The sequence below is a fragment of the Fusarium poae genome, chromosome 3, assembly GCF_019609905.1.
Source record: "Fusarium poae strain DAOMC 252244 chromosome 3, whole genome shotgun sequence".
Classification (NCBI taxonomy): Eukaryota; Fungi; Ascomycota; class Sordariomycetes; order Hypocreales; family Nectriaceae; genus Fusarium; species Fusarium poae.
The window spans coordinates 3,758,268-3,780,224 of NC_058401.1; the positions used below are offsets into that span (position 1 = coordinate 3,758,268).

Consider the following 21,957-nt stretch of genomic DNA (forward strand, 5'->3'; position numbering starts at 1 on the left):
TCATGGAAAATGTAGGAACCCTTTCTGGTGTGACATCAGGTAGCAAAATATTATGGACGTTCCAATTGGACAACAAGAAAGAAAAGGCTTCACATAACGTATCATTCAAGACTCAGTTTGAGCAGTGCCAGAGAATTCCAGTCATTCTTTTGTTCATTGATTGCTCGTCATCATGATTTTTAATATTGTACAGTATTAAACAAATGGGTATAGATGCTATCATAAGATATATCATCATGTTGAAGGGATAAATCGAAGAAGGATATCTGTAGGCCAATACTCCAAGAAACTTCCAGCTAGACCATACTACTAGCTTGTATGCATGATCTACATTACATTAAGAAGATTCTGAGAGTAATGATGCTGAAGCAGTACTATGATGTCTTGTAGCCAAGATTTGGCAATGCCGGTCAGACGGTCCGAAGAACCGTACCAGGATCAATGCCAACCAATAGAATGATACTTTCCAGTGCTGTACCCCAGGATGATCCCCAGAAGGAGTCTCTCGGGGCGACACTCACCCAGATCCCTGGGTCGTATTGTAGTGTTGGATTGGTTACGAGCTGTACAAGATTGTAGAACATCGGCGCTACTATTGAGTAACGCCGTAGTCTTGACGGCCGAAGAAGGGGAAAAAAGAGGCTTGTCAGGTAGATGACAAGTCCCTGTTTTGTATCGTGTTGGAGCACCCTTGAGCCGACTCATGGTTCAGCCCCTACGGAGTGCCGAGAAATGCGCGCCTTCTCACCTCAGCCTCTTTGAGCATCTCGGAGGCCAAGCTTAAGCTAGGTGCCAACGTCGCGTATCGTTCGACTTCCATAACCACGTCATTGATGATTTGGTCTAGCGCCTCACGAGTTGGTACCAATGTGAGCAAGATATTGAGAAGTGATGGTGACATGGTGGCACCCATAATAAGTAATGTTTGAGACACCATCGACAAAGCCCCTTGCCAGATGTATGGCATATGTCCAGCATGGCTACATACAGTTAGTTGTCTATTGCGTTGATATTTAAAAAGGATGACATACTGTTCGTGGATATGTTCCAACTGTCGAAGAGAAGCCTCCAAGCATTTGTGGCAATTTTCCCGCACGGCGGGATCCAAAACCTGCTGTTCATTATCTAGCACGGCTAGAATGTATGGCCTGTAAATGATGGTGCGGCAAGCAAAGAATCGGAGGCGAAGTACTGTTTGAACAGGGTCCTGAAGGGCGTTTCGGGTAAAAGGAAACTGCAGTGGCAATGGCAAACTCTCGTACCACTGACTCAATTGGTAGTCGAGTTCCGCGACGACTGGGTCTAGACTCTGTGTATTTGCAATAGAGTCCTTGGAGTAAATGAGATGGCTGACTCTGTTCAGTAAACGACGGAGGGCAATCTCCGCCAAGAAGTACCAAAGCTCGTCTCGACCGACTTGCTCTGACTCGTCTCCTTCGAATCCGCCTGGAAGGCCGACGTGCTCCTCAAACTGAACCACGCCCGAATGAGGCAAGTCGAGTTCTGCGAGAAGATCGCTCTCGAAGAGTAAAGCGTTCCAGTAAATGCGCTCCACGAGCTCTCTCTGGTGACTGGGAATACGGCTGGGAGCCATGAGAAGGAGTTGCAGCTTGGTACTTGTAGTGCAGAGTAGATTCCACGCCTCCATAGGTCGCACTAGGTAAAAGTGGTACGCAGCAGCCAAGAGATGGCACTGCGCCGCCACCACACTGTTGGCAGTCATCAATCCTGGAAGCAACGACCAAGCTGCCGTAAAGTATTGCAGACCGGGGGGATCTTCGTGTGGGAGAATCCTTGATATGCTACCGTGCAAACTTGCTTGGCCCAAAGCAAGAACAAGAAGCACGATACAACTCTCTGGTCCCTCTCGGAATCCGTTGGACAAGGCGGTTCGGTATTGGCTTCTCCAGGTATACGGGTTCACGCAGGCGTACCACACGTTGACCCTCTCAAAGTAAGCCTCGATGTATGCTTGAGTATTTGACAAGTCCACACATGGAGTTTTCGTAAGAGTGTGAAGCGGTTCTCGCGCCATCTCCAATTGCAGAAGAACTTGAGGATCGCATTGCCGCGAAATTAAATCTCGGATGAGAGGCCATTGCAGTAGATGCATGGCGGCATTGGTATGGACTTTGGGCATGGTAGAGATATTGGTTCCTACTGGTTGCGCTGACCAAGTCCCAAACCCGCCATTGGGGATAGAGCTGAATGTGGCCGCATTGGCTGACAGAATCATATTGTCGCCGTCGAGCCCGGTACCATTGCTCATTCCGGGCGAGTTTTCTGTCAGGCCCAGACCATTTGCTGTTGTGTTCACCATGCTCATCTGGAGAAGACTCTCAATGCGATTGAGGCGCTCCAAAATAAGCTTGTCACCAGCATCTAGCTTAATTCCTGGCTCTCGGTAGATGCATTCAGCGCCGAGCTCTGTACAGAGTTTGCACTTGGGCTTTGTTCCATCGCATCGCGACTTTCTCGAACGGCAAACCTCACACTAGCAAAGAGTCAGTATGCAAAAGATGAGAAATAAGCATTATGCTGTGACGCACAGCAATAGTAGCCCTGCGACGGGGATAATCGACCCCGGTTTCTGTATTTCTCCTCTTAAGTGGATTTGAGCCCTCGTCGCTTGAGACCTTTTGTCCGCCGTTTGACATATTATCAGGTCTATTATTATCGGAGGATTGTGATAGATGGCGGGCTTTCTGAGACGTGCCCATCATAGCATCCCTGCTGAAGCTGGGCGTGCGCTGATTTTTGTAGCTGATGGGAGATTTGAGTGAGGCGTCGGCCGACATGGTTGCGAGTGACGACATTGGAAGTTCGAGCGAAAAGCTGTCGCGAGCAGGAACGGTGAATGGCCGGGCTGAGTTGATTGAGATTGAGTGAGCGGATTCGCCTGTCGATGATGGGGACATGATGATATGTTGGCTCAAAGATGAAGCGCGATCGGGAGACTGTCGCGAGATCACAGCTTCTGCGGACGTGATATGGCGACGCGGATAGTTGCAGCTATGGGTGCGAACAATTTCAGAAACTTGTTTAAAAAGTCCACATTCTAAAACAATACCGAGGTTTCAATGGTAGTGCCGAAGATCAGACGATGCGATGAAAGCTGAAACCTGAAACAGAAAGAGTTATGCCGAAGCTAGACTGGTGATGAAGGATGAATTTCTTGTAAGTCGCGTTGTGCCTTCCTGTCAAAGGATCAAAGAACGCCAGCCTCAAGAACAGAAGACCAGAAAACCGTCAAGTCACCGAACGTTGAGAGAGGCTTTCTTTTTTGGCGGGAGACAGTGGAGGAGTAAACGGTTATGTATGGGAGAAGAACATGGACAAGGGTCTCAAAGTCCATGTGGTGCTGCACCTGCGCTTAACCCCAGACCCTGGGTCGGGCGGTGGAACTCGGAAGAGGGTGGTGGAGAAGCGGGCGGGATAGACTAACGTTAGAGTCGACCATCCGGGGGACTTCTGCAGCGGATGGAGACTCGACCGATGGACTTGTTGGTACTCCGGTCAGCGGCCGAGGTGCTTGGAGAAGACATTAAGGACATGGGCATGACATGAGAGTTGGAGACGGAAATGATTGTTCGAGATTGTCTCGGGGGACCACTTCGGCTTCAGGTGGTGGTGGCGTACATTAGGCGAGTCGTTTCTAAATCTGGGGAGTTAGCGAAGCAAAGTGAAGCGAAGAATCTGGGGAAGCTCTCAACCTTCTTTTCTCCATGAGCCTCGATGTAGGGGCAAGATACGAACCCGTTGTCCTTCCTGAATCGATGCCATGCGTCCCCCAGAAGGTTGAACGGCTTGAACCAGTTGTTCTCGTTTAATCGCCTCGACAGGGATAAGACAGAGATGGAGGGGGGTCATTTCCGAGAGTGATTGGTGGGATCCCTGCTAACATCACAGTTTGCTTGTGGAGAAGCGATTTGTGGAGGATGAGGTTCAATTTCATCTCATAACCGGTAAGTAATTACTAACTTACCCACAATGAGTTTGATCTCTCCAAGAGTGAGGTTTAGGTAAACTGCGCCGTTACTTTGCGTGTGGATTTGTCAGGGACTGAGCTTGTGTTATTGGTATGGAAAGAGCGGGAGTGTCGTCTCATCTTTTTGCCTGTCGCACTTGCCTTGTAATCACATCAACTGGGAGTGGAGGGAGTAGCACTGATGGAAGGAACGCACGCATTTGGCAACTACCTTCCATGGTAGTCTAGGTACATACTCACCTTACCTACTCCCCCAAAGTCTTAGTTGTAGCCTGCTCATAAACAACACGTTTTATACCTGCATCTCTAACAACAACATCTCGACCATGCTTGTATCGTATCCTCAGATGCATCGCCATTTCCCTCCCCGTTATACCGTCCGTTCTATAGCTCAGTTCACCAACAACATGTACTGTACGGTACCAGTACTTGAGATGGTGGCATAATGAACCTGAATTAATGCGGCCCTACCACGATTTGACAGTCAGAACCACCGTAGTTCTAGACCCCAGCCGAGAGAATTGCCACGAGAACATCTCCAGAGTAATATGCGAAATAACTGTCTCGGATGCCATCCGTACCTCTCGTTCATGGCCATGGGGTCTGCAAATCCTTTCAAGCATTGACTGTAGGTAGGTTGACAGTTACCCCCAAACCACAAAGTACAGTACTTGACTCTCATCGAAATTCCATTTTTGTTTTCATCTCTTAGAGCCAAAACACCTTCAATTATCAACTTGTTCAGTTCATCGCGCTACACTATTATTATTTGACATTAGCACAGCGTTGGACCTAAAATCCGGTACGGCGCCGCTTTCATCTATTCAGACAGTCGCAGACTTGCCCATCTTGACAAGCACTCATGCGCCCAACCATCTTAAATCAACGGCCCGAATAGGGGTGGTCTTTGTTGGAGCCTCGCTGTCCTAATCCAATCCAAACCCAAGCCCGTGACCAACCTGGGGTTCGGTTTTAGCCTGCTCCGGTCTGGGGTGCCGCCTCGAAACGCCTGTCAACCTGCGGGGAAAGCTAAAGGTGTGGTGCGTTTTGTCCAAAATAAGGTAAACGGCTAGCAAGGTTGTTCGATGGATCTTCCGGCTAATATCGAAGCTCGCGTCAACTCACCGGAAGCAGAAGACGGCACTGGCAACCATGATACCCAGATGCTTGGGAAATCGATAAACATATACTAGAATCTCAGGCGGACGATACCTTTATAAGCAACAAAAAGGATAAGCATATTATGGCTTTGATAAGATGACTACTTGAGCTTCAAACACACGATCTACTACGACTTCTCATCAAGTATCAAGCGTTGGCAAGGAATTACATTATTCTCCTCACCAACATTTTCAGGGTCTTTGGCATCCCGGCTATCATCATCCTGAGCCTTGTCCCCAGAATGCAAGTCGATCTTCGAGATTGAGAGGACGCCCATATTCCCTTTTGGGGCACCCGGAAGGGTCGATGCCCTGTTCCCCTCTGGAAGGACTGAACCCACTTCAGTCGTTCATGAACTAGGGCTGATAGACCATCCCCGTGCTTCATCCCATATGCCCCTCCAAAGCCGCTGCAAGATACAAACAGCCACCAATGCAGCATGCCTCGCATTGTCCCCTGCATCATGGTACGATCGACTACACTTGAGATGACTGGCTGCCAATAACGAGTGCAATGTGTCCAGACAAACTGAACAGAGTGTCCCTGGCACTGCAACCCAATCCCTCTTCGGACCAGGGAGCCGTAAATCCGAAACAATACCAAGGCACTCGATATTGAAACTGAGTGCATGGAGAGAAGTCCTTGACATTTCGTGAGTGTCTTCTTCAACAAAGGGTGCTGTTAGCGGATAGAGCTACGTCATGGACGCCTCTCGCTGATATTTCTTCAACATCGTGACATGAACGAAAGAATATGCCCGGATGACAAGCCACCGAAATGACGTAGGACAGCACTCAATGGTAGACGAAACCATGCTTGTTTGATGATACGAAGCAAGCAGATCATTCATAGAAGATCACGGCTGTGACCTCGCCCTCCAACTCCGCATAAGCAACGAAATCGCCAATCATTCCTGTTTTGACATCTCTCTCTAGAATAATGACACGGCTGTCGTGCTGGAGTGCCACCGCAACTAACGTACCGGCCTTGTTGATAGTAAAATGCCGCGGGAATCTACCTCCGCATGCGATATCTTGTTGCAAGGCCAGATGCCCAGTCTCGCCGTCAATCCTGAAACTGACAAGCGAATCTGAAGTTATACTGGTGGTGTTGCCACCATCAAAACTGGGTATTTCGAGGGTGTTCTCATTTCGGGATGAGATGAGAAGATACTCTCGATCTGGCTGTACGGAGTTAGAATCACGACCTTTCAAAATTCGGTGCTCACTTACAGATACGGCAATCTCAGCAGCAGCGGCACCTCGGGGGATATCGTTTCCTTTGCCATGGATGCCACTGCTCCATACTTCCTTGAAAACGATAAAACCCCCGCCATATACGACCTCATATCCGACGACCGTATTGGCCAATTCGGTGACGAGATACATGAACGTCTTGGTCTCTTTTACTACAAATGTCAGATGTCGAGGTCCGCTCCCAGGAGCAACAACCAAAGGATCGAGCTTGCTCAACGCCAAGCTTTCATCCTCATCAACGCTGTAGACACGGATCAAATCCGCGCCTAGATCTGGAACAAGAAGGAACCGTTTAGTCGGGTCGAGAACTGCAGCGTGGGGATGAGACGCCTCCTGCCTTGATGGATCAGGTCCTGGCTTCGGAAGGCTGTATTCCAGGACCTGCAGCGAGGTAATATTGGACGGGTCTCGAATGTCCCAAGTAGTAAATGCCGAACCGCCGCTTAGATATAGTTAGTCTCTTGATGCAATACCACATTTGAAAGGGGATATGCGTACTAATGCGCCACGGCCAACCCATAGTCCCACTGTCCATAAGCAACAGCACTCACGGGGCCAAGTGCCGTAGACAACTTGGTCAAAGGTGCCAAAGTGCCATTCTCATTCGTTGCAAAGGATACCAACGACCCATTCTTTCCATCCTTAATCCCTTCATCAGTGCAATAGAGCACACCGTTCATCCAATCAAGTGTGAGCCACGACGGACTCCCACCACAAGCATCCGTCGTCGCCAGCGTTTCAAGCTTGACGGGTGCATCCCGATACGCGGCAAGCGAAAGGTTCAGCGTCGTAACGAGTCCACTGTAAGAGGCAGCATACAGCAACGAACTCGGGTCGTGAGCGTGTGTCACCGGGTCAAGTATATCATGATGGTGGCTCCAATGGGCTCCTTTCTTATAATATGTTTGATATGCGCAGTGAAGAAGCACTATCGTAAGAGGCACGCCGAGGAGCAATGTTGAGATGAGTAGTGTGGCGCTGTTGTCCCTAAAGGGGTTTTTATTAGGTTTCCCACGGTTGAGGAGTTTCATGATGAGTGATGAGATGGTAGATCAAGATTCAATGTTTGAGGATGGGATCTGCGGTTGTATGGGGGAGCTGAAAGCTGACGCAGCTCCAACGCACTGGCCGCAAGCTGAATATCAGGGGTCGCGAATTGATAATAGCCGAAATATGACTGCTAATATGTTTATATCGCTAGAGCATTGACAATATCGATTCGTGGAGAAAGCAGAGTCGAAAATACAATCAGAAATTGATGCGGAGTCAAGATTTGATAGTCTTTGTGGTTGTCGGCAATTGATCAACACTTCAAGCATAGCCTTGCGCTAGGTAAGGAACGGAGTATGTGTGTGGCTTCTGTAGCACTATGATTGACGCCTTTCGTATCGGTATCACCGGTTGGTTCTAACTGTTTAGTATTGCCACTAATCAATAGATTTTAGGTTTAATTGTTAACGTCCTTGCATGGTTGTTTGTTTCAAGAATGTAGACGCACGGTGGTCGATGAACTGCCATTCTTTACAGCTTCAAAGGTATGTAATAGAAAGATGCATCTGAGCTGTAGCATACAAAAGTATATGGTCCGATAGTATTGCACTAAAAGGAACTTCATTGACTTGTGATCTCAGCTGCCAACAGTTCTAATTCCTCAAGGCCGGTTGAATGACCAGATAACAATCACCAACGCACAACAGAGCCGGACTGTACGGTTTGGGATAATTAGTTGCAGAAAATTTCAATTTGAAATAATTCCAAACTTGATTTTTAATGTATCAACAATTTTAATAGTTACGGCTGCCTCAACTGTGGTATCATACTCCAATGTTTGCCATCACCATCACTGCCACAAGAACTCCAAACTACTTTTACTCCAAATATCCGTATTTCCCACATCAAGCCTTCTCGGAAGGAAAGTCTTGAATTGCAGGTGTAGTGGTTCCTCTTGATAAAGACATGCTGTAGGGTGCCTAGAAACATAACAGTCAGTTTGATACCTTTATTCTCGATTTTGAACATACCAGAACTTCCTTAGCGTTGCAGACTCTCCAAGCAAGTTTTCGGACGCTTCCATCTGCGGCGACGACAGGTGGCGCAAACTCGATACCAAACATTTCTCGAATAGCATAGACAATTCTTTTGGCATACTTTGTGTCACGTTCGACGTGCCCTCCAAAAGGCTCTTCGGGCTGGTTGGGTGCAATGTCCGGGTCGCGGTCTAGGCAGTTTTGGACAACAGGAAGAAGAGCAGCCTCGACGGCTTGCTCATATAGGCCCTTGGAACCAAGATCCACGTCTTCGTCAAACTTGCTAATTCGAATTTCAAAAGGTTCAGAGATTGCCATGGCATGATGGTGTCCGTTGTGGTGATATCGGAACTCAAAGACGCCTTGTGTCCACCACAACTTATCACCTTCGAAAACAACTTCACCTTCAACAAGGTTGGTTTCCATCGCATCAGTTGCCGAGATTGGATGCTCGCCAACCATGATACTGACATCGGCTGTCAGAGAATCATAAGAACCAGCATTCGTGGGCGCCCACCGTCCAAGAGAAGAAACCTCGGTCGTCTCTCTTGAACGATTATCAGTAACCATGTAAAGACCAATCCAGTCCTTCTTACTGTGGTTGGCTGGGGCCCTCCACTGAACACGAAGCGGTGCACCGTACTCGAAAGCCATGGTACGGACAGGCTTAGGGAACCGACCTGTTAAACTCTCCTTTCCGGTGTACTTTTCCACGATGGGTGTATTGGTTGCTTGCGTGCCCTTCACAGACAAGGAATAAAGTTTCGGGTCATAGCCTTCCAAGTCGGGAGTGATTCTTGTAATTGTGAGTCGTGCAGGGGCCATATTGAAAAGAGCTGAAGTATCTCGAACGATAGTCTTGACACCTGAAGCGAACTTGGGCCGAGCAGTATCAAGAAAGTCCTCGACGAATTGGCTCGTATCATCCAAAACCTTGTCGACGCTTTCTTGCCATCCCTTGACATGAGGGGGTAACGACTTCTTGATGAATTTGGTGAGGCCGGCTTCTTGGCGGAGACCACGTCCATAGATCTTTTGCATGTGAGGTCGCTCGATATACGAAATATAGAAGAACGTCAGAATCTGAGTGACTAATGCCATAAGAAAGATGGATCGACTCCAAGTGATGAGTGCAGCGCCCCATACGCCAGCTGTGCCGAAGAAGCGATCAGGGTTGTTCAGGAAGCGATAGATGGACTTGTATGTCAACTTGGCTTGATGGTCAAAGAAGAAATCACCACAGAACCATCCAAATTCTCCAAGAGAATCGTAAACACTGAATGCGGTCCAAAGTTGGAGGGCGACAAGACTGGCACCCAGGACGTGCTTGAGCATTACCAGGCCGTACGCCCAGTCCTCGGGAGGCGAGTACATCTTCCAGCATGCGGCAACAAAAGCTGTATTACACATGATCATGCTGATGTGATGCAGGCCCTTCCATTGGCGCCACGCCTCACCAGCACTCTCGCCGAATTTAAGGAAATGGCGAGTCCACATTTTGTTCTTGGACTGCTGGTCAAGGATGAGACCCAATCCAAGGTGGTACCACACGCGCCATGCCAAAGCGTGGAAGACAAAAGCCACTTGCCAAGCAGGGGTTGAGGGCGTCGCCAGAGTGAGGGTGGCTACGTAGAACGGCATGACGATGACAGCAAAGTCAGGAACCCGGAACAAATCAAGGTTGCTTAGACCAACAAGGTTGTGGACTTGGCCAGGCTCGTCCTTTTGAGAAGGTTTGAGTGTTTGTTGGTCGAATGCACCTTCAAGCGATTTGGTATCAGCAGGTATGGCATCACTTTGGCTGCCGGAAATGGTTCGCTTGCGTGGAGGAGGAGGGTTGTACGTCTTCTCAATGTGAGGGTTCTCAACAATCACAAGGAAAGCAAATTGGGCCATGTGCGCGAGGATAGAGATGAAGAGAACCTCGTAGCTGGCTGCCATCATGGAGATACCATAGTAACCGGCGTAACCGATTGAGTACATGGGATGGGGAGCCATCTCGAAAACACCGTCGAAAGTCAAGTCTTGGTCGATGAGGTAGAAAAAGTCTCCCCAGTACCAGGCAAAGTCTTTCACGACACGATGGGCATCCAATTTCACCCAAAGATTGAAACCAATGAGACTGATACCAACGGCCCAACGGGAGAAACCTACTAGAGGGTTCTCGCCTTCAGGAGTATGACCACAGACCATGGCAAATAGGCAGTAGGACACAAAATCACACATGAGGATCAAATCAACAACCCTTCGGAAGACCAACCAAGTGTTGTACTCGATGGGGGCCTTTTCGAATTCATAATCTTGGGTAATCTTGGTCTCCAGCTCTGTCTTAAGGAGTTTGTAGAGCCATGGCCGGGGGTTCTTGCCAGTTGATGGGTGTTCAAAGAGTTTCCAGCGTCGAGCCCAGGTGACAAGACGACGATGATTCGACTGGATCTGAAGCAGTACACCAATGCCAATATTGTAGCAAGCCCGCCAGAACAGGAAGACAACAGCAAAGACAGTGCGCTTAGACCCAGATGGCAAGAAATAAGCACCTAGAATATGAAGACCCAGAATTGTCAAGACAATAGCATCAGAAAGATTCTTGGGTTGTCGAGGATCCAAAAGCTGAGAAACCATATCATGGGTTGTGGGTACAATAAAGACTGCAGCATGTGACAGTCAGCCAAAGATACACGAGAGCAATACACCACCAAATTAACCATAATTCGGGCTTTGCATACCTGTACCGTCTGGTGTGCGACCATACGTCTTGCTGGACTTTTCAGACGAGTTTATCGTTTCTGATGGCTCAAGATGATGGTTTTGTTGTGCTTGAGAGTCTTGCTGCGCGGCAGAATCAACCCCAGATTGCCGTTGTCGCAATCCAGGGCTGGTGTCTGGTACATCGGCAGCAGTACTCATGACTGGTGACGATGCAGCAGCCAGAGAGTGCTTCAAAAGTTGTATGTATCCCAGAGACTGTTGTAACGAGACAAAGGTTTGATTCCAAGGGAGAAAAGAATAGAGGTTTAGTTTGAGAAGATGAGGAGATGGGAATGAAAGGGCTTGTAGCAACAACACCCGGCTACTGGGGAAGCTTGAAACGACGTCAGGGCTGCTCCACTGGCTAGGTAGACTGTCCGAACGGGGTCACCTGGGCTGGTTAAGCGTTTGCGTGCTGTGCTGCTTCGTCCCTGGCTTGAACTAACTAGGGCCTGGTCTGGAGCTGCGGCAGCTCCATAAATTGAAGAGGGAGACAGTACAACACAGTCTGTATGCACGAGGTTGCAGTTTGATAATTTGGACCAAGCTTTTATGCGATTATCGCTTCCAGCCCGTATCTATGAGGTGTTATTCTTTGGTGTTTTTTTTTTCATCGGAGAGGAAAAGCGAGAAGAGAGAAAGACCAGTCCAACTGCCCACCTCTTGTACGGGTTCTGTCGTGACACCTATTGCAACATGCGCCTTCTTCATAACATGAGCAGAATACCTCCTACTAATTCACCAGAACCACTCACGACCTGCCTTTGTTCAGACAGTGAGGGCCGTGGTCTTACAGGGCGGCAACAGCGCTAAACCCACTGCGATAAATCGCGAGCGGGGGCTGCAATTGACCTGGGCTTCCATCGTTTTCCCCCACCTCGACAGAACTGAACTCATGAGAATCATCGGGTTCTTTTGAATACCTGTTGATCAGTGAATTGCAGGAATAGATAATTGCATTTTTATAGTCATTTTTATAGTCATTGTAGACTAATTATGATTAATAAACTAAACTCCAACATATTTTGATTTACTCAAATGTGCATCTCTTTGGAACAAATACCGCCGACTCTACCCGCAATGGCCGCAGCAATTGCCGCTCTGCAAAGAACAAGAATGGGTCTGCATCCGGCGACCGGCGCCGTTATGGAGGACATGTCCCGATAGGTACCACGGGCCAAACCCCACCCCGTTGTGGGGGCTTCGGAAGCGAGCTTTCGACATCTTGATGGTGTTTGATCAATGAGATGCTCGCATTGATGGACCTGGGTTACCTCTTTCATTTCTTTAGCTCGAACGGCCCTCCAGTAGGCGTGGCAGGCATAAAAAGACCCTTGTCTTGGTCTACAGCGTGGGGTAGAATCACATGCAAATCTCACACTGAAGCAGTAGAAAAAAGAAACACCCCAGACGATTTATCCCAACAAAAATGTAATATCAGAACCTTTCTAGGATCGTGAATGTCTTACAAGGGGCTATAACGATAGTCCATCAAAGTGTTTTTGATTGACAAAAAACTTTGAAACATACATGCACTGAGTAATAGATGAAAAGGCAGACAAGTAACTCAGGCTCTGTCACGGATACCTCCACTAACTTAAACGTCCCCTATCGTAGGTATGAAAATAAAAAGGCAAAAATAATGATAGGGGAATACAATTAAGAGAAGAGAAAGAAAAGAGTTGCAAAGGCATCGCTCGACCATCCCTTCCTTGTGCAGGGGACTCCTTGGTCGGGTACTTCTCTTCTAGCAGCATAATGATTTGAGCTATCTCAGTACATGAGCCTATTCCAAAAGTACATTCAGCAATGAAATAGACGCACCATGAGCAGTCAATCTATGTTTCTCAGACCATACACTTTCAACGCGGAGTAATTCTACAAGTCTTGGTTGAGCACGAGACCGTCGCCCTAAATCGGAAATATCTCCATGCAGGCATCAAACATTCACTCTATCCTTGCTCTATTCAGGGTCTCGATTTACATACCCCCTTGTTCTCGAAGCTAGTGGGTTTGATTCTGTTGAGATACGGGAGAAGCCAATCGTCATAATAATCATCGTGGCATTTTAACAGTTCCTATAAAGGCAACCCGAAAGAGCCGCTTGTTTCTATACGCGAGAGTTATATCCCGCAATGCTTGACCCATGCGGCTAAACTAACCTCGCTTCTGTGAAAAGTCAGAGCAAGAACCGGTTAATATGAAAGAAACCAATTTTGATCTTTGCATTTCTGTCGAGTTCGGATCGCAATGGCTGTCTGTTGCTCTTCGTTGGCTAGAAAGCTTGTCTTTCGTACCCTTACCTACCACGACTGACGTGACAGTCCCCGAAGATACTAATAGGCTTTGCCAGGCGTAAATTTCCCGTCAAGCTCGATAAATACATTCGGTAGCCGATCTTTGACAGTACTGCATATTTCTCCTGAGCAAATGCAAATGTGGCCGAGTGAAATCGGGCCATCATGCAATATGTCACTCAGCGATACACGCTCGGGATTTTACCTGTATGGATCAAAAGTCGCTGTATCTGAGTGGTTTATGTATCATTAATAATGCCTGAAAGGTAGCTCACAATTTGTGCAGCTGAATAAACACTTTTGCTTAACACAAGATCAGCCAAATCGCAATCCAGTTCTGTACTCTGAACATGTTTCTGACCACTTTCAATGTGACAGGAGCCTCTTAACAAAGATCAGGACAAGGCCGTTGCCTTCTGAAAAGTAACACCCTATCAGGTTTGTCAATGATAACTGGCTAGGGAACTGCATGCATTGCCCAGGGCAGCCACCAGACGTGTAAGCTGAAGCATGCCCACCCGCACACCCTACAGTCCTAAGATCTTCCCTTACAAAAGTAGCCAAGGTAGGCAGACAATCTAATTGTCTACCTGGCCCCTGAATATATCCTACCATGACACTCAGCACAACTAGTTGTACTGTTACACTCATCCGTACTCATACATGGTCATAAATATAGACAATCACTTTTCCCATCCCAGACCACACATATCCTAAAGGTTTCATTGAATCATGAGGTTGAAAGTTTTCTTTTCCCATCTCAACCACAAATGCATTACCATGTGTTCCCCCTAGCTAAACAACGCACAGAAGATCGAAACAACACCACCTTTTTACTGAGCCTTCTTGGCAAACTCCACCCGGAGAATGAGATGCTTGAAACCAAATCCGTCCATCTTCGCACAAGCCTTGACGGCATCGCCACGGTCCGCAAAGCTGATGAAGGCGAAACCCTTGGCCATGCCGGTTTCTCTGTCCTTGGCAAGGAATACTCGGGTAACACGACCAAAGCGTTCGAACATATCGCGCAACTCTCCCTCCTCGGCCATCTCGGAAACCTAATGTCTGTCAGTACTGTACGCTGTGGCAGTGTCAGGGCAGCACTCACGTTGGTGACACGCAGTGTAGCAAAGTCGTCCCTCTCGCCGAACTTGGATCCCATTCTCTCGCCAGCGGATCCGTTGCCACGCAGGGCAGGAGGAACATATGAACCCTTCTTGGCACCAGCAGCCGCGGCGGGTGAGGGCTCGTCTCCCATACCAGCAGCGACATCTGCAGCGCCGCTCTCTCCGATGGGGGCCATGGTGTCCTTGTAAGGACATCGGGCAGTGAAATGTTGACCATTGCAAATACGACACTTGACCTGCTTGTCCTTGAGCTGATCCTTCATGGTCTGGGCGGTGGTGTCGGCGGACTCGTCCTTCTCGGCCTTTCGCCAGTTGACGCTTGGTCGGAAGATGATGTTCTCACCGACCGAGGTGGTGTCGGGAGCAGGGCCTGGGGGATCCTTTGCGCTGAGGCCGAACTTGGGCCAGGTTTTTCGGTCGGCGACACGGGGGTTTACGGTCTCGGTGTGGGTAATAAATCGCACTCTGCGAACGGTCTTGACCTTTCTACCGTCGTCGTCGTATCTAAACGTGATGATAGTCTTTGTTCCATCCTTGTTGGCAATGGTTTGAGGCTCAGGGAGATCGGTGGAGGTCTCCTCGACATCGTCGTCGTCGGCCCAGTCGTGCCTTTTGAATGGTGAGGTTAGCCAGAGGTTATATATTTAGTGGCGAGGTATCCCATCGAAGCTTTCCTGCAAAAACAAAGACATTCTCAAGTTCAACAATAGTGAGGATATCGATAGAATACCCCACTCGGAGCACAAGCAAAGCGCTGGGCGGGCGGACTCACTTGGGCTGGTTCGCAACTGCGGCAGCCATGATGAATCGAGCGTATCCGTGCGACTTTTCCAGTTGTATGTGTGTAGGTCTCGCGGTAGTCGGGATGCGTCGTCGTGGCTCGTCGAGGCGTCACTTCGTGATCGTGGGGTTTCTTAGTGATGGTTGAATTTATTGCACTTTTTCGTGGTGCGGCGTTTGAACAATGGTGGGGCAGGATGTCAAGCCACACCTAGAAACTGGAGGTGAATCGAGATCACATGACCGGCACTGCCACAGGGCCTACTTAATCCGCTCCGTTGAAGCGTAAAGCTTATTAGACATCTTGTTAGTTACGTTACTTTGTTTAGTCTCATGTTAACGAGGCTTGATCAATGTGCTTGTTACGTGGAACAGGCCATTATTAGAACCGGCGATTGCCAGTGGGTAGACGGGAAATCGGCATGAAGGATCATGTCGAAATTGCATACGACAGAGAGATATGTGGCGCAGTCGAACCATGTCGTCGTCGAATGAGTGACACGGCATCCCACATTGAGTTTGTTTCAAAGTTGCGATTTGCTTTGTTAATTTGCTCAAAATCTCACTTAGTCAGCGACGATCATGATTAAAAGTAAAGAATCACTCGGAGTGTGGGAATTGCTGATACAAATCTGTGACTCGGCAAAGACCCTTGACGCTCCCCCGTGTTGGGAGATGAAGATGCTAGCACACATGGATGCCAAGTGACAGGGCGCTGGACCATCTAAAGCCAAGCGTGGCGCAGTCTACAAAGCACCCAATAGCGTCCACGTAATCCAGCAACGCGGTCTTGTGGCGTGCAGCAATGGCCATGTGAGAAGGAGGGAGCTTGGGATGGAGATGCCGTGGAAACACTTTTACTTTTGGGAGGGAGCTTGGCTTGCATTCGTAACGTTGTTCGTTTCTTCGTTCCGTTCCGTATTCCTTCATCCCATCTTATATATCCACATTCTCTCCTCCCTTTTCCCATTTCTTTTCTTTACACACTTTTTAATAACGACTGATATTTCCTCGTACCTGACGATCTATCTTTTGCGCGACTCCAAGATCCACCTCCTATCCGTTGTCGCATAGCGCTTTACTCTACTACCACAATGGCCTTCAAGCAAGACGAACCTCCGGCCTACGGCCCTCCCCCGGGTGCCCCTCAACCTACATATGGCGGTTACCAGCAAGATCCGTACCAGCAGGGCGGCGCGCCCCCTCCTCAAGGCTACTACCAGCAAGGTCCTCCTCAGATGGGCTACTACAACCAGCAACAAGGACCCTTTCCCGCCGGCCAGGGCCCTTATCCTCCTCAGCAAGGTCCCTACGGTCAGCCTCCTCCTCAAGGCTATTACCCCAACGATGATTCAAGAGGAAACGGTGGTGGTCCTGGCGGTGGTCTCATGACCGGTCTTCTAGCTGGTCTTGCATGCTGCTGCTGTTTGGACTGCCTCTTCTAAGCGTCGATCTGACCTATTACTCGATATCACCGCCGCCGATAAACGGATCTACAAATTACGAAGTGTTGGAGGATTCACCTCCTCTCCAGCAGGCAAGGGAATGACCTGCGACGAGCGCGTGGCGCATCAGGCAATGGGAATGTTTTTTTTTTGTTTCGGCGTAGGGGTTTCTTTGATTTCAGAAATCTTATTCTACTTAGGTGTTTCTTTGTTTGATCGATACCTAGAATACGACTTTAATCACATAATGTTCCGTCCCCAGAATGCAAGGTTGTCCGCGGTGATCTTTTTGAGGTGTATATTAACATTGTCAGATATGGTGCTGTGATACTATGCTGCGGCAAAGAGTGTCTCGAACTCATCCCTGACTCTTGCGACACAGTCGTTGGAGTAAATCTTCTTTTGCACATCTGGCGATGTCCATTTGTCCGGAACCGAACCACTGAGCTTGTGCTCTTTAAACATCCTATCTCTCTCCTCCTTTGCCTTTCCTTCACCAAGATGCAGCGTCCGACCGGACAAGTAGGCCATTTCGACAAGACTCGACGTCCACTCTTTTCGAGACAGCTCGTAAACTTTGAGGCACTTGGCGATAGTCTCAGGCTGCGTATCGGGAGCAAGGCAGAGAACTTCTGCGATTGTCGAACCGTCTTCAATGGCCATGGCTGCTCCTTGGCTGAGATGCGGAAGCGTGGGGTGACATGCATCACCTATTAGAGCGACAGCTCCGTGTGTCCATGTTGGCAGTGGCTTGTACATCCTCAGCCGCCACTCACATACTTCTCCTTCAGGAACGAGATTGAGCATCTTTTGCACGACGGGACAGAAAGTCTCGAATACTTTGAGCATCACCTCCTTGGAGCCTCTGGTTGTGTATGTTATGGACGGGGCGCCAGCAAAGTTCTCATCTGGATGGGCGGTTGACAAGTTGTAAATGGACTTGTCGGCGATGGAGTAGGCGATAATGTGTCGTTTCTCTCCTACCCACCGCACAACCTCGTCACTGTCAATGAGGGCTAGGAGCTCCGGGTCATGGGCCATGTCTTCTCTGTTGAGCATGATGCGGTATGCAGCCTGACCAGTCTCGGCTTCTTCAGGCACGGCGTCTACTTGCTGTAGAATTTGAGAACGTGTGACACTTTTAATGCCATCTGCGCCGAGGAGAATGTCGGCCTGACTTGTGTAGGGCTCTCCATCTCTAGGCTTTAGCTTGAAGGATACCCGAGGTGAAAAGGTTTCAATCTCGGCCAAGCTTGTTGAGAAGTGAAAGTTGATGCTGTCTTGACTTTTGCAGGCCTCATACATATGACCAGCCAGGGATGATCTGTGACCGCAGAGGTGCGAGTAACCATATAGGCCTTTCAGATCTGGCATATCGACATGAGCGAGTTCTTCATTGGTCGATCCCTCTGGGTTATGTCAGGATGGTTCTTATAAGATGTTGGGTATAAAAACTCACGTCGAATACTGCTGCCAGCGACACGAGTTGCCTCTTTCTCAATATCGTCCCAGCATCCTAATCTATCAAGGATTCTTCCCACATTGGGAGGCATTTGAATACCGGCTCCAACGAAACCAAGATTACTGGCTGTCTCATATACGTCGATGTGTTTGAAGCCTCGTTTGGCGAGGGCGAGGGCAGCTCCTAGGCCACCCATGCCGGCGCCCATGATGGCGATATGCAGATCTTTAATGTCAGTCATAATTGCAAGACTCAGCTGGCGGTATTGTTGATAGGAATGGACTTGGCATTATGAGAGTTCCTGGTGGTTTATATCAAGAACGGTTGTTCCTTTATCCGATCTGGATCATGGTGTAACTATCCCGAATGCAAATGCCGGGATGCGGGGACCGGAAGTACATCTCTGAATGGAGCTCTTGATCTCTGCAAACTACCTGCAAAAGTCTCTTTTGTAAATAGAGGATTACATGTCACAAGCGACTCTACTACTGTTTCTTTTAGTAAATTTCCTATTTTGACTTGTGTTTGGCTCCTATATCGGCGGGTTGGTTGTGTATCATTCGTCATGTAGTAAAGACGGGTGGAGTTCTCACTTGTCATCATCAAAACTGTGGCATTTCGCTAATTGAGAATAATCATCGATCTCGGAGATATTCATACCGAGTGGTCGCTTTACGTACCTTGTCGGGAATATATCTCGGCAAGTGGGCTGTTGGATTCCGTGACACTTCACATTAGAGGTAGATTTACCTGTTTTTCTTTGTTCAGCTGATTCATTCATTGCATATCTTGAACGCTGTATACACAACCCGTTTCCCGCTGTTACCGAGCTACAAGTGATATGCGAATAGGGGAATAAATCGACATTTGACCTTGTGGGCTACGCCAGTTGGGAAATTATTTTATCGCGCTGGGGTATGAGAGTCCGGGTAAGATTGTGGTTCAAGTAGAAGGTGAAGAGGAGAGGGCTGAACAAATTGCCATGGCCAAATACAGCAGATGATGTTGGAACCATAGTCAACAGTATCAAGGCTCTCATGTCCTACCTGTGTCATCTGAATCTCGAAAGAAACAGGGTTCACAGAGACGAGAGTCTCGTTGAGTTGCAATTAGGCGTGCTTCAATACGGGCTACAATGAACTGCTACAAAGACAGAGTGCGATAAAGGATATCCATGACAAAGGACTGTTATATGCTGTATTGATAATGAAATATATGGTGGTGTATAACCGGGTATAATAATTAGAGACTGATCGAGACCTGACTACTCCGTGAACAAACTTTAACCCCTAAAAGCCGCGCGTCGCTAGATCCAGCTCAGACGAAGTTTTGGATAAGTTTGCGTCGTTATCGTAGTGATGGTTCTTGGAAGTGGTTGACTCGGCAGATGAAATGACGCCTATACTCATCCCATCATCTTCTCTATCTTCTCGTTGGATGATGACTTCAGTAGTCATGACAACTTCATCACTGCGCGGTGCACGCTGTGGTTGTCCTTCCTCTCCTCCCATAACATAAGCTCTATAAGATATGTCGCCAGGGGGCTTGTCGCTGTTGGTGCTAATAAAGTTGTCCAGGGCAATGCCTGTTCTGTTGCCTGTCGAAGTGCCGCCAGTATTACTCCTTGGTCCGGAGCTGGCATCCTTGTTTCCGGTCGTCATCTCGACAAGACGGTTAAGAATAGTAAATTCGAGTTTGAGCTTTGTGCTGTAGACAAAGGCTTTGTAGGATGTCTGGTACTGATACTGATCGGCGTACTCGAGACCGAGGATCGTAATGTCGAGAAGGATAATGAGGATGTTGACATAGATGAGATGGTTCATTAACCGTCTGCTTCCTCGTTTGTTGCCCATAGTGCGTTCGAGACGCATAAGCTTGACCGTTTCGGAAATGTAACAAGCCGAAATGACGATTTCTTGGACGAAAAAGATGGACACCTGAATCTTTTCCATGATGGAGTAGGGTTGCTCCCACATCATTGTGTTTTTGGAGAACGAGCCATAGATCATAGGGATGACTGTTCCGTGCATGAGAACGCCATTGACGATAATCATGTACAAAACACATCTCAGCCGGAACCTGTTTCTGAGGACGAGATGCAATCTCGACCAGAGCACTAGACTCTGGCCTGAGACCATTCCAACCCATCCAAAGGAGATGAATGTGGCAGCGAGATATCCGACTTTGGCAGAAGCATAGTACTTTATCAAGAAACCACCACAGTAAACAAAGATTCCCCATGTTGCAATAAGGAATGACCAGAAATATAGACCCGAGTGGCGCTTGAACGTGCCAAAGATGATAAAGGTCAATTCAATGACGTTGTAGACTGATATTGAGAGAAAGACCAAGACGATGGTGATGGTCATTTGGGATATGCCATCCAGGCCTGAGCCAAAGCCTAGTTTGCCCATGATTGCATTCGTCAAAGGAGTGGATTGGGGAGAAGACAAGGAAAGGAAACAAGAGGGAAGAAAAGTCTTTTGACAAGTCTTGTTAGTTAGTACAACTCTGTGCAGCCAGTCAGTCATACAGGTCCATACACTAATATCTATCTAGTTTTTGACCGCTACGTAATTCATCTTCATCTCAACCTCGACGGTAACAACGGCGCACTAGAGTAAGACTACGGTACTTTACTTTACTACTCCCGTGCCGCAGGCCCGAGCGTTGGGATGTCTACGAGTCCAGCAAATCGGAGCCTCTTCAACTGCCTCAAAGCGAGTCAGGTCCACCCTCCCCTTGGAGACAGATCATTTATCCCCCTCTTCACAAGCGAATTAGATCCCTCTTTAGGGCTGGGCGATTGTTGATCCAGTACCAAAGACAATAAAGTTTGGGATCAAGTGGGGAAAGTAACGGCGATCGTAGCGTGCATCTGGCTAGGTCCGCTGAAGTTGAGGGGAGGGATCAAGACTGAGGCTTCAGTTTGTTTTGTGTGGCATTTTATTTATATTCAGCATGAATGGAGGATAGGTTGCGAGAAGATGATTTGTTATCCCTGAGTGTCAGTTAACAAAAGAACTCTTCCATGATGTTTCTCTCAGACACTCAAGGACAACTCGGTATATACCGTACCTGACTACTCATTTCAAAAGGACAAGGTATTATCCATACGAATAATATTATGACTCTTCAATTCCGATAACGAATCTGATATTATTGTCAAACCCCAGTAACCGGCACTCGTCTCTTTTCCCCGTTCCTCGTCTTCCGTATTATTGGGATTGCTCTAGACTCACAACAGGGATTGAACGTTACATAGGGCGAACATATTCAAGTGATCCTTGCATGTCTCATTTCCATGCGCGCCATGATTCGAGACGGAATAAAACATAACTCTTGACACAATGACAGCCTCGAATTGGACTTGGTTGAAGAATAAAATGACTGTACAAGGCTTCGTGGCTTGTTTTGGTCGACATCCTTCCAGTGGCGCAGATCGACACAAACACTTCCAGAAACTATCAAAAACTGAATCGCTCAGGGGAAATCAAACAAGGCTTGTTGGTTGTCCATAGTAGAAATGAATGGCAGATATGTATAGTCAACCGGAAACCACGTCCCCGGAAATATCACTCTCGTCTACCCGCACATGGTCAACTTAGCTTCTCCTGTAGTCTGACGAAATCAGTGACCGTTTAGTCTAGCTGCAGTAATGAAATC

The 21,957-nt window shown here is 48.1% G+C and overlaps 7 protein-coding genes across 7 annotated transcripts; 1 reads left to right on the forward strand and 6 right to left on the reverse strand.

Annotated features, from left to right (window-relative positions):
- Window positions 1-715: 715 nt before the first annotated feature.
- FPOAC1_008633 (uncharacterized protein) lies at window positions 716-2,918 on the reverse strand (the record flags this gene model as incomplete). Its single annotated transcript, XM_044853073.1, has 3 exons — window positions 716-980; window positions 1,032-2,494; window positions 2,550-2,918. 3 exons carry the CDS (start codon window positions 2,916-2,918, stop codon window positions 716-718), a joined length of 2,097 nt encoding a protein of 698 aa, XP_044705743.1.
- A 3,073-nt stretch (window positions 2,919-5,991) lies between these two features.
- Window positions 5,992-7,436, reverse strand: FPOAC1_008634 (uncharacterized protein; the record flags this gene model as incomplete). The annotated part of the gene is made up of 3 exons (XM_044853074.1): window positions 5,992-6,333; window positions 6,382-6,847; window positions 6,904-7,436. 3 exons carry the CDS (start codon window positions 7,434-7,436, stop codon window positions 5,992-5,994), a joined length of 1,341 nt encoding a protein of 446 aa, XP_044705744.1.
- An 864-nt stretch (window positions 7,437-8,300) lies between these two features.
- Window positions 8,301-11,339, reverse strand: CHO2 (phosphatidylethanolamine N-methyltransferase; the record flags this gene model as incomplete). Its single annotated transcript, XM_044853075.1, has 3 exons — window positions 8,301-8,375; window positions 8,427-11,080; window positions 11,159-11,339. The coding sequence occupies 3 exons, from the start codon at window positions 11,337-11,339 to the stop codon at window positions 8,301-8,303; spliced, it is 2,910 nt and encodes a 969-aa protein (XP_044705745.1).
- Window positions 11,340-14,310: 2,971 nt separating this feature from the next.
- Window positions 14,311-15,405, reverse strand: EIF3G (Eukaryotic translation initiation factor 3 subunit G; the record flags this gene model as incomplete). Its single annotated transcript, XM_044853076.1, has 3 exons — window positions 14,311-14,535; window positions 14,586-15,213; window positions 15,377-15,405. 3 exons carry the CDS (start codon window positions 15,403-15,405, stop codon window positions 14,311-14,313), a joined length of 882 nt encoding a protein of 293 aa, XP_044705746.1.
- Window positions 15,406-16,478: 1,073 nt separating this feature from the next.
- On the forward strand, window positions 16,479-16,829 carry FPOAC1_008637 (uncharacterized protein; the record flags this gene model as incomplete). Its single annotated transcript, XM_044853077.1, has 1 exon — window positions 16,479-16,829. The coding sequence occupies one exon, from the start codon at window positions 16,479-16,481 to the stop codon at window positions 16,827-16,829; it is 351 nt and encodes a 116-aa protein (XP_044705747.1).
- A 330-nt stretch (window positions 16,830-17,159) lies between these two features.
- Window positions 17,160-18,532, reverse strand: FPOAC1_008638 (uncharacterized protein; the record flags this gene model as incomplete). Its single annotated transcript, XM_044853078.1, has 2 exons — window positions 17,160-18,238; window positions 18,289-18,532. 2 exons carry the CDS (start codon window positions 18,530-18,532, stop codon window positions 17,160-17,162), a joined length of 1,323 nt encoding a protein of 440 aa, XP_044705748.1.
- A 1,048-nt stretch (window positions 18,533-19,580) lies between these two features.
- On the reverse strand, window positions 19,581-20,705 carry FPOAC1_008639 (uncharacterized protein; the record flags this gene model as incomplete). Its single annotated transcript, XM_044853079.1, has 1 exon — window positions 19,581-20,705. One exon carries the CDS (start codon window positions 20,703-20,705, stop codon window positions 19,581-19,583), a length of 1,125 nt encoding a protein of 374 aa, XP_044705749.1.
- Between the last annotated feature and the right edge of the window lie 1,252 nt (window positions 20,706-21,957).